At 42.8% G+C, this 12,535-nt stretch overlaps 1 protein-coding gene across 1 annotated transcript; it reads left to right on the top strand.

Annotated features, from left to right (window-relative positions):
• The first annotated feature begins 5,666 nt into the window (after positions 1-5,666).
• Positions 5,667-7,522, top strand: LOC117526989 (rhomboid domain-containing protein 2-like). Its single transcript, XM_034189121.1, has one exon. The coding sequence runs from the start codon at positions 5,761-5,763 to the stop codon at positions 6,709-6,711; it is 951 nt and encodes a 316-aa protein (XP_034045012.1). The 5' UTR covers positions 5,667-5,760; the 3' UTR covers positions 6,712-7,522.
• The last annotated feature ends 5,013 nt before the right edge of the window (positions 7,523-12,535 follow it).

The following is a 12,535-nucleotide window of genomic DNA, read 5'->3' as shown; positions in this document are numbered from 1 at the left end:
GAGTTCCAGATCAACCCGGCAGCTAATGAGTCCCGGATGTAGGTTTCCATTGATTCGCGCTTTGGACGTGAGAGGTTGTACAGTCTACTGGACGGATACTCAACGCCCGGGATCAGATCAATGGCACAATCGTACGGCCGGTGAGGGGGAAGAGTGAGTGCCAGATCTTTGCTGAAGACGTCAGCAAGATCGTGGTACTCCTCAGGCACCGCCGTCAGATTGGGGGGGACTTTTACCTCCTCGTTAGCAGTCAAACCGGGGGGAACCGAGGATCCTAAACACTCCCGGTGGCAGGATTCGCTCCACTGAGCCACAACCCCAGACGGCCAATCAATCCGGGGACTGTGTTTAATCATCCATGGGAAGCCCAAAATTACGCGGGAGGTAGAAGGAGTCACACACAACTCAATTTCCTCCCGATGATTCCCAGACACCCCCAGAGTTACTGGTTGTGTCTTGTGTGTGATTAAAGGAAGAAGGGTGCCATCTAGCACCCGCACCTTCAATGGTGAAGGGAGCGCCACTAGAGGGAGCCCCACCTCCTTTGCCCATCTGCTGTCCAGCAGATTCCCTTCTGACCCCATGTCCACCAGTGCTGGGGCTTGAAGGGTTAGATCCCCACTCAGGATCGTAACTGGGAGACGTGCAGATATGCGTGTGTGTCCCACGTGAATGTTATGACCCACCCTTAGCCCAGTCTCTAAAGGCGAGTGTTGTCGTTTTGGCCGTTTGGGGCAGTTTTTCTGTATGTGCTCTTTTGAGCTGCAGAGAAAACACTTCCCGCGGGCCAGCCTCCTCAATCTGTCATCTGATCTTATTTTGCTGTTCGTTTCCCTAGCAACGTCAGCAGGGGGAGCTGTTACCACACGGAGCGCTGAGGCTGTGGAGCGTGGGGACGGCGGCGCCTTTTCAGACCCGGAAGGGAGAGGGACGGCTCGTGCCCGGCCACGTCCTTCGTCTCGCTCCCGACGACGTTCTTCTAATCGATTGTCTAATCGTATGACCAGATCGATAAGCCCGTCTAAATCCTGCGGCTCGACCTTAGCCACCAGATGCTCCTTTAGGACCAAAGACAGTCCGTTTACAAAGGCTGCGCGGAGTGCAGCAGCATTCCAGCCAGACCTCGCAGCCGCGATGCGGAAGTCGACTGCATAATTTCTCGGATAGTCACACGACTGAAAAGCCACGGAAAGCCATCTGAATCTTCCGAATGGTGGAAGAGGTGAGCATGTCACAACATGTCCTGTGAGGCTTCAACACGGTGGCGCTTTTGTTCCGCCATCAGCTTCGTGCCAAAGCCATCGGCATGAATTTCGCTGCAACTCTTTTCATGGCAAAATCTTCTCTCACAGTGGAATGTGCCGAAAAAGTGCTGATGTCCACCTCTTCCGCAATTTCTTGGATAGTCACACGACGGTCCCACATCACCACAGCATTTACTTTGGAAATGATCTGGTCATTTCAGCATGTTGATGGCTGCCCGGAGCGTGGCGCGCTACCTACATGTACAGCACCACATTGAACTAGATATATCTGAAGAAATTATTAGGTCCAAAATAAGTAAACTTATCATGGCTAAATCATCTGGTCCTGATAATATTCATCCGAGATTCCTGAAAGAATGTATAAATGAATTATCCACACCTCTAAATTTGATCTTTAATGCTTCGGTTAGCAGAATGGATGTTCTAACTAAGTGGAAGAGGGCCGTTATAACACCAATTCACAAAAAGGGTTCAAAAACCAAATGTGATAATTATAGACCTGTGAGCCTAACGAGTGTCATATGTAAACTACTAGAAAGCATAATAAGGGACAGTATTATGAAGTTTATGACTGACAGCGGGTTCTTCTCAAATAAGCAATATGGATTTCTGCCAGGCAGATCCATTGTTTTTCTCTTGTTGAAAGTGTTGGATGAATGGACCAAAGCTTTGGACAATGGCCTTGCATTGGAGACAATATATATGGACTTCAAAAAAGCCTTTGATTTGGTACCTCACCAACGATTACTACACAAGATATCTGCATTCGGTATAGAGGATCCCATCAGGGGCTGGATCAGGGCCTTCCTGCAAGATAGAACTCAAGCAGTACAGGTGAACAGTGAACTGTCATCACACCAACATGTCATTAGCGGAATACCTCAAGGATCAGTCCTTGGACCAGTGTTATTTGTGTTGTATATTAATGATCTGCTGAATGACCTCAAGACCAATATTTTTTTATTCGCTGATGATACGAAACTCTACCAGAAATACGAGAACACTGGCGAGGCTCCTGATTGTATACAAGAAGACCTGGATAATCTGGATAAATGGTCAGATAAATGGCTCTTAAGATTCCATCCCGACAAGTGTCATCAACTGAATATTAATAGACAGCGTAACCCTACTGCAGCTACTAGCAGGAAGTTGGTTGACCATTCCAAGCTACAACCGGAACAAGTTGAACTGAAAGGAACGGACTAGGACTTAGGAATATTCATTGATAGCAAACTATCATTTGAGCATCATATAGATACTATATGTAGCAAAGCTAGAAAGGTTATGGACCTAATCAGAAGAAGCTTTGACAACTTAACAGCGGATATATTCAAGCCACTCTACCTATCCTTAGTCAGGAGTCACCTATATGGACAGGCCATTTGGAGTCCCCACACAAAGAGGGACATCAATAAACTGGAGGCAGTTCAGAGAAATGCAACCCGGCAAATCAACGGATTTAAAGACCTATCCTACACTGAACGACTTACCAGATTAAATATTCCAACTTTGAGGTACAGAAGACTTCCGAGTGACATGATAGAGACTTACAAACTACTCCATGGGCTATATGATGTAAACTGTGGGCCCATTTTGACTAGGACAGGAAGACCTGGTAGAAATCATGATATGATGCTATTCAAAGCACAAGTCAGATTAGACATCCGGAAGTTTAGCTTTTCTTGTAGGATCATGGATACTTGGAACAGCCTTCCATCCGAGGTGGTTACAGCCTTGATGCTCAATACTTTCAAAAATCTATTGGACAAATATTGGGAGAATCTTGACCTTAGGTTCAATTACAAGGCCTGATTTGGGGGACGATGTCAGCTTCTCAAATAGTATAACCGTAGTTGCTCTAGCCAATTCTTGATATGTTTCAATTTTGACCGAGGTAGCAGCAGTGTCCCTGGTCAATTTGTCAAATGTTATATGTTGAAATCTTACTGTTTCTCCATAAGCCTAAAGCCACGTGTTGATCCCACCCCCGGGTAATCACCATTTAGTTATTATATTACTGTAGGACCATGTGTGATTGATCCGAGTTGGGGTACTGGCCTAGATCCTAACTACTCCCATATCTTACTTAGGTTACGGTAGTGACCTACACCCAAATTCAATTACATTTTAGTATCAGTGACTGGTCACCTTGGCTATGGTAATGGCCAGTCTAATTAAGAAAAGTTTGTACATATTGTAAAAATTTTGTTTTGTTTTTTTTTACTTTGCACACATAACTACTAGTTTGATTTTTTCAACACATTTATCTCCTGCTGTGCACATACAATGCATGTAACATTAGAGCACCTACTTAGTGATATTAAAGGATCTGCAAGCAGTTGTTTTCTTAACTTAACTTTGATATGATGGAGTTTGATGCAAAAGAGTTCAGAAAGATACAATTGGAATGTTTTGATTACCATTTACAGTTGGCAATGAAAGACTTGGGTGTTAACTTCGTGTTAAAGTCAGAACAAGAAGCTGCACTGAAAGAGATCTATCTGGGACAAAGAAACACGTTCTGTGTATTGTTGCTCCAATGAGAGCGGCGCTGAGCAGTTTCGCGAAAGTAGACTATGGCAAGCCAACAGTGCCACAATTACGCCACTTTCAGACGCGTTTCACCAAAAATACACGCTGTAATGTGTCAAACGATACGCCGTTTTTCATGCCACAATGGAGCCCTTTAAAAAATGGTGTAAAAAAACGCTGTTCAGATGCCCACTTTTTTTACGGTGTTTTTTTAAGGGCTCCATTGCGGTGTGAAAAACGACATATTTTTTTGACAAATTACAGCACATTTAAGGGTGTCGTCTTTAATTATGGCGTAAAAAAACGCTGTAATAACCGACAAAACGGCATTTTTTACAGTGTATTTTTGGCAAAACGTGTCTGAAAGTGGCGTAATTGTGGCACTGTTAGCTTGCCATAGTAGTCAATCTGTGGGCGCGAGCTATCTACAACCTCTGGCAATAATTATGGAATCACCGGCCTCGGAGGATGTTCATTCAGTTGTTTAATTTTGTAGAAAAAAGCAGATCACAGACATGACACAAAACTAAAGGCATTTCAAATGGCAACTTTCTGGCTTTAAGAAACACTATAAGAAATCAGGAAAAATAATTGTGGCAGTCAGTAACGGTTACTTTTTTAGACCAAGCAGAGGGAAAAAAAATATGGACTCACTCAATTCTGAGGACTAAATTATGGAATCACCCTGTAAATTTTCATCCCCAAAACTAACACCTGCATCAAATCAGATCTGCTCGTTAGTCTGCATCTAAAAATGAGTGATCACACCTTGGAGAGCTGTTGCACCAAGTGGACTGACATGAATCATGTTACAATGGGCTAAGGAAAAAGCATTCGTGGACTGTGGATGACTGGATGAAAGTCATATTCAGTGATGAATCTCGAATCTGCATTGGGCAAGGTGATGATTCTGGAACTTTTCTTTGGTGCCGTTCCAATGAGATTTATAAAGATGACTGCCTGAAGAGAACATGTAAATTTCCACAGTCACTGATGATATGGGGCTGCATGTCAGGTAAAGGCACTGGGGAGATGGCTGTCATTACATCATCAATAAATGCACAAGTTTACGTTGATATTTTGGACACTTATCCCATCAATTGAAAGGATGTTTGGGGATGATGAAATCATTTTTCAAGATGATAATGCATCTTGCCATAGAGCAAAAACTGTGAAAACATTCCTTGCAAAAAGACACATAGGGTCAATGTCATGGCCTGCAAATAGTCCGGATCTTAATCCAATTGAAAATCTTTGGTGGAAGTTGAAGAAAATGGTCCATGACAAGGCTCCAACCTGCAAAGCTGATCTGGCAACAGCAATCAGAGAAAGTTGGAGCCAGATTGATGAAGAGTACTGTTTGTCACTCATTAAGTCCATGCCTCAGAGACTGCAAGCTGTTATAAAAGCCAGAGGTGGTGCAACAAAATACTAGTGATGTGTTGGACCGTTCTTTTGTTTTTCATGATTCCATAATTTTTTCCTCAGAATTGAGTGATTCCATATTTTTTTCCCTCTGCTTGGTCTAACAAAGTAACCGTTACTGACTGCCACAATTTTTTTTTCCTGATTTCTTATAGTGTTTCTTAAAGCCAGAAAGTTGCCATTTGAAATGACTTTAGTTTTGTGTCATGTCTGTGATCTGCTTTTTTCCACAAAATTAAACAACTGAATGAACATCCTCCGAGGCTGGTGATTCCATAATTTTTGCCAGGGGTTGTATCCCACAATGCCAAAACAGTAGAGATGTCGGTCCAGTGAGAGCGGCACTCTGAGCAGCGTGCTGGTCATATTCAGAAGGGAGTGGTAAGATGGCTGCTCCGCGGCAACCCTCGCTCTCGATATTTTACGCTGATCGGTGACGTAAACCTACGTCACGGACCTTGCAGATCCGGAAGTGTGGACACTGAAAACACATTATGTTTTATTATTGTTGAGAGTTTGCAGCAAACGTTAACTGAAGATGAAAGGAGTAGAGGAGGTTAAAAGGGTCGTACAAAGTGTTTTCAGGGACTCGGCGCCTGTTCTGACGTGCGGGATTCTAACCGTCGCCCTCCTGTCCTCTGCTCTGTTTGGCATGACGTCATATTTCAGATGGACCCAGGAGCTGTTCAGCGTGGGTGGAAGTGTTTTCAGGACAGGACACGTCCACAGGCTGCTCACTCACACTTTCTCCCACAGCAGCTTCGTCCAGCTTCTGCTCAGCATCAACGTCCTGCTGTTGCTCAGCGGCACTCTGGAAAAAGGTGTTGGCACTGTCAGGTTCCTGCTGATCTTTCTCCTGCTGTCCCTCATCACAGGCCTGTGTTACTCCTTGGTGGACCTCCTGCAGGAGTTCGGTCCTGCGGAGGGTTTGGTCCCGGTGGCGTTGGCCTGTGCGGCTCTGACATCGTCCCACTCGAGATCAGCCAAAGCCTTCTTGTGTGGACTCAGTCTGCCCATCGTGGCCCTCCCGTGGCTCTTTCTCGTCATCACCACAGTCATCGTCCCTCACAGTGTGCTCCCCTGTAACATCATTGGTGTCCTGATTGGCTGGATGTTTGGGAGAGGATGGTTTTCCCTCCTGGACACGTCCGAGGCTGAGGCATGTCTTCTGGAGAAGACAATGCCTTTCAGGGTGTTGAGGAGAATCGGTGGCGTTCTGTTTGTACCTGCTTCCGTAGAAGAGCGGAGGAAAACTCTCCTTCCACTCATCAACCCGACCCCTGGATCCTACCCGGTCCAAGCGTACGCCCCAGTGTCCAGCATGAACAGAAGCGATGCCACAGGCGAGACTTACGAAGGCTGGCCAAATCCGACTGCCGGCGCACCTCTCCCTCCTCACAGCCACGACTCAGTGCCCTGCTGTGAGCCAAGCCACAGTCCTGGTCCACAGCAGAGTGTGGGGCAATGCTGCAACCACGACAGCCGGTAGTTTTTGTCATTAATCTGAGTCATTCCGATGTTGTAGAAATTGCCGAATCGGTGTCGTTTTTACCAGCGTGTGTCTGTGGACAAGATAACTGGACAGATTTTCTTCAAACCTGATGGGAATATTATTTGGCTAGATATCTAGTGGTGATTAAATTTTTAACTAGTTTGGTCAAAAGTCAAGATTATGGAAAACATGGTCTGAAAAACATCTTTGTTTTAATATATTTCAACAACCAAGAAGCCTAGATGGATCAAGCTTGGTGGGAATATTACTTAGATAGATATCAGTGGTGGAGGTAATTACATTTTGGAGTAGTTTAAAGGTCAAGGAAAACATGGTCAGATAAACATTTTTTTAAAATCTTCTTTATCTCATCAACCGAGAAGTCTAAACACCATTACAGACATATGTATATTTACTTGTACATTTGTATCATGGTGTGTCAAGCACACAGGGTGTGCATCAGCCCCCTGATGCCTTTCATTTTAATAATCCGCAATCTGTGAGCTTCCCAGCAAGAAGGTGGTGGGTTCAAAAGTCGCCATTCCCATCTAAAGCGTGCATCTACAGTTGTCTCAGGATGTATCTGGTGAAGAACTTATGCCAAATCAAAATGCACATCTGTAGATCTCACTGTGGTGACCCGAGCAAACAGGAATAGCCTAAAGAAATGTGTGCACACTGTCTGCTAATGTTTGTTACAAATGATTTTTGAATAAAAAAATTCTACATTTTATTTTGCCATTTCCACAAATACTGTAATTAGATTTACATTTGCATGTTTCACTACTCCTCCCAGGTCCTTCAACCAATTTCCACCAACTTGGTACAGTGAGGAAAATAAGTATTTGAACACCCTGCGATTTTGCAAGTTCTCCCACTTAGAAACCATGGAGGGGTCTGAAATTTTCATCTTAGGTGCATGTCCACTGTGAGAGACATAATCTAAAAAAAAAAAAAAAAAAATCCAGAAATCACAATGTATGATTTTTTTAATAATTTATTTGTATGTTACTGTTGCAAATAAGTATTTGAACACCTGTGAAAATCAATGTTAATATTTGGTACAGTAGCCTTTGTTTGCAATTACAGAGGTCAAATGGTTCCTGTAGTTTTTCACCGGGTTTGCACACACTGCAGCAGGGATTTTGGTCCACTCCTCCATACAGATCTTCTCTAGATCTTTCAGGTTTGGAGTTTCAGCTCCCTCCAAAGATTTTCTATTGAGTTGCGGTCTGGAGGCTGGCCAGGCCACTCCAGGACCTTGAAATGCTTCTTACGGAGCCCCTCCTTAGTTGCCGTGGCTGTGTGTTTGGGGTCATTGTCATGCTGGAAGACCCAGTCATGACTCATCTTCAGTGCTCTTACTGAGGGAAGGAGGTTGTTTGCCAAAATCTCACAATACATGACCCCATCCATCCTCCCTTCAATACGGTGCAGTCGTCCTGTCCCTTTTGCAGAAGAGCACCCCCAGAATATGATGTTTCCACCCCCATGCTTTACGGTTGGGATGGTTTTCTTGGGGTTGTTCTCATCCTCTAAACATGGTAAGTGGAGTTTATTCCAAAAAGCTCTATTGTGGTCTCATCTGACCACATGACCTTCTCCCATGCCTTCTCTGGATCATCCAGATGGTCACTGGTGAACTTCAAATGGGCCTGGACATGTGCTGGCTTGAGCAGGGGGACCTTGCTGCCCTGCAGGATTTTAAACCATGACAGCATCATGTGTTACTAATGTAATCTTTGTGACTGTGGTCCCAGCTCTCTTCTGGTCATTGACCAGGTCCTCCTGTGTAGTTCTGAGCTTTCTCAGAATCATCCTTACCCCACAAAGTGAGATCTTGTATGGAATCCCAGACCGAGGGAGATTGACAGTCATCTTGTGTTTCTTCCACTTTCTAATAAATAATCATAACAGCTGTTGTCTTCTACCAAGCTGCTTGCCTGTTGTCCTGTAGTCCATCCCAGCCTTGTGCAGGTCTACAGTTTTGTCCCTGGTGTCCTTAGACAGCTCTTTGGTCTTGGCTATGGTGGACAGGTTTGCAGTGTGATTGATTGAGTGTGTGAACAGGTGTCTTTTATACAGGTAACAAGTTCAAACAGGTGCAATTAATACAGGTAAAGTGTGCAGAATAAGAGGGCTTCTTAAAGAAAAATTAACAGGTCTGTGTGAGCCAGAATTCTTGCTGGTTGGTAGGTGTTCAAATACTTATTTGCAGCAGTAACATACAAAAAAATTGTTTAAAAAAATCATACATTGTGATTTCTGGATTTTTTTTTTTTTTTTTTTTTTTTTAGATTATGTCTCTCACAGTGGACATGCACCTAAGATGAAAGTTTCAGACCCCTCCATGATTTCTAAGTGGGAGAACTTGCAAAACCGCAGGGGTGTTCAAATACTTATTTTCCTCACTGTATGTATGTGAAAGTCAAACTCAGAATTGCCCTGAAACAATTTGCTTTATGCAAAGGTCTAGGTCATTGGGGCCAAAGGTCAATTCAGTCTGATTTTCACCATATGTGGGACGAATAGTAGTAGCTGCAGTTGGGTTAGGCTATTAATATTCAGTTGATGACGCTTGTCTGGATGCAATCTTAAGAGCCATTTATCTGACCATTTATCCAGATTATCCAGGTCTTCTTGTTTAAAATCAGGAGCCTCGCCAGTGTTCTTGTATTTCTGGTAGATAGTATGGGATTTATAATTGTCCAGGCAAGGTGAAATTTGCCAAAGGTCTCAACATTTGATCTCCAAATGAAGGGTGAAGCTAGGTTTCTTTTATACAAACAAGTTATTTTTTCTTTTTTCCTTAGGAGTTAGGAAGCTCCTGATAACTGCGACCTTCTTGCCTGTACTGGATTAGGGAGATGTTGTGTATATGTGCACTTCAGCCAGTTGTCTACAGTACTCAACTCCGGTGTACCATTGTGCTCTGTGACCCATCATTGTGAGTTGTATGCTGATGCTGGCATGCCTTCTGTAAATGAAAGGTATACATATTGGATGACTGGTTTACAAGGCTCTTATTGGGTTGGTTCCGACTTATTTATCCAGTTTCCTTCAGAGATCTGAAAGCCCTTATGCTTTGCGTTCAAATGACAAGCTGTGCTTTTGTGTAGCCCGCGTTTGCACTGAAAAGGGAAAGAAAGCTTTTCGTTTTTGTGTTCTCTCTGATTGGAATGTCCTCCAATCTGAATTGAAACTGTTTAGGTTGATTGCCCTGAACACTTTCCGCTCTATTTTAAGAGACAGAGAATGGAAATCTTTTGAACAGTGCCTCTGTTTTTAAATTTTAAATTGTTTTAACTTATTGTTACTATGACCAAACTGTTTGTTTTACTTGTAAACTGGTTGGATCTTATTTATATTAATAGTTTTTGTTTTACTGGGGGAGGTGATGGTCTAGTGGTTAAGGCATTGGGCTTGAGACCAGAAGATCCTCCGTTCAAATCCCAGCCTGACTGGAAAATCACTAAGTGCCCTTTGGCAAGGTTTTTAATCCCTTATTGCTCCTAGTGTGTAGTGAGCGCCTTGTATGGCAGCACCCTGACATCGAGGTGAATGTGAGGCATTATTGTAAAGCGCTTTGAGCATCTGATGCAGATGGAAAAGCGCTATATAAATGCAGTTCATTTACCATTTGTCATGTGCAGTGAAAACAGGCATTTTTACCACACAATGAAATTTACTGTTCATTCTTCCTAGAAAATTTGCATGTAGGAAGTTCACATCAGATGATTAAAATACAGAATAGACCAAAGAATGTATTGTAGACACTGTTTAAGGGTTGTACAGTTTTTATGATGTGCACATGCCCTTTTAATGCTGTATTGGCAATTTTGTGAAATGTTATTTAGCAGCATTTCTTGCTGTGCAGGAGTTGTAAGGTGCATGGATGCATAAATAGTAAACAGAGCTATTATAATAAATGCTTAGAGAATGATGTTAATAATGATGATGAGAATGACAATGAAATAAGTCACTGAGGTGGTGGAGGGATCAGTGTGTAAGAAAGTTATTGAGAAGCCTAATGGCTGTTCGCCAGCCTAGTAGTCCTGGACTTCAGACTCCTGTAGCATCTGCCTGATGGTAGGAGTGTGAAGAGTGATTGTTGGGGTGTGTACTGTCCCTGATGAGGTTGTGTGCTATGTAGGACTCTGGTAAATGTCCTGCAGTGAGGGAAAGGCTGCCCCAGAGATGTACCACGAGGTCTTAATCAGATTATTTTAATGGTTCTCTTGATGTTAACTTGTTTCTTATGATGTGTGCTGCTGCTTTTCTTGGCCAGGCCTTGCAAAAGAGGTTTGATCTCAATGGGCTTTTTATTTGGTTAAATAAAGGTTATTTATAATAAAAATAAATAAATAATGAATGTCAAATAACAAAAAGGTCAATTTGGAAGCGATATGAAGACTGGTTCTGGAATTGGCCAGGCAAGGTCAAGCTTTTTTGAAGGTCAACATTGGGGTCAAGGGTAAAAATGTTGACAGTGGAATTGCCTAGGAGACATCAAATTTTGAAAAAGTCAAGCAATGGGGTCAAAGATGGAAATTTAAGTCCCTTCCACCACTGCTTGTCACACATACAGTAGTGTTCAGAATAATAGTAGTGCTATGTGACTAAAAAGATTAATCCAGGTTTTGAGTATATTTCTTAATGTTACATGGGAAACAAGGTACCAGTAGATTCTCACAAATCCAACAAGACCAAGCATTCATGATATGCACACTCTTAAGGCTAAGAAATTGGGCTATTAGTAAAAAAAAGGAGAAAAGGGGGGTGTTCACAATAATAGCAGTGTGGCATTCAGACAGTGAGTTCGTCAGTTTTTTGGAACAAACAGGTGTGAATCAGGTGTCCCCTATTTAAGGATGAAGCCAGCACCTGTTGAACATGCTTTTCTCTTTGAAAGCCTGAGGAAAATGGGACGTTCAGACATTGTTCAGAAGAACAGCGTAGTTTGATTAAAAAGTTGGAGAGGGGAAAACTTATACACAGGTGCAAAAAATTATAGGCTGTTCATCTACAATGATCTCCAGTGCTTTAAAATGGACAAAAAAACCAGAGACGTGTGGAAGAAAACTGAAAACAACCATCAAAATGGATAGAAGAATAACCAGAATGGCAAAGGCTCACCCATTGATCAGCTCCAGGATGATCAAAGACAGTCTGGGTTACCTGTAAGTGCTGTGACAGAAGACGTCTGTGTGAAGCTAATTTATTTGCAAGAATCCCCCGCAAAGTCCCTCTGTTAAATAAAAGACATGCAGAGGAGGTTATAATTTGCCAAAGAACACATCAGCTGGCCTAAAGAGAAATGGAGGAATATTTTGTGGACTGATGAGAGCAAAATTGTTCTTTTTGGGTCCAAGGGCCGCAGACAGTTTGTGAGACGACCCCCAAACTCTGAATTCAAGTCACAGTTCACAGTGAAGACAGTGAAGCATGGTGGTGCAAGCATCATGATATGGGCATGTTTCTCCTACTATGGTGTTGGGCCTATACCAGGTATGGATCAGTTTGGATATGTCAAAATACTTGAAAAGGTCATGTTGCCTTATGCTGTAGAGGACATGCCCTTGAAATGGGTGTTTTAACAAGACAGTGACCCCAAGCACACTAGTAAACGAGCAAAATCTTGGTTCCAAACCACCAAAATTAATGCCTCGCAGATGTGAAGAAATCATGAAAAACTGTGGTTATACAACTAAATACTAGTTTAATGATTCACAGGATTGCAAAAAAAAAAAAAAAGCAGTTTGAACATAATAGTTTTGAGTTTGTAGCGTCAACAGCAGATGCTACTATTACTGTGAACACC

Source organism: Thalassophryne amazonica, chromosome 15 (assembly GCF_902500255.1).
Source record: "Thalassophryne amazonica chromosome 15, fThaAma1.1, whole genome shotgun sequence".
In the NCBI taxonomy this organism is placed as follows: Eukaryota; Metazoa; Chordata; class Actinopteri; order Batrachoidiformes; family Batrachoididae; genus Thalassophryne; species Thalassophryne amazonica.
This window is presented reverse-complemented; position numbering and strand designations above follow the sequence as displayed.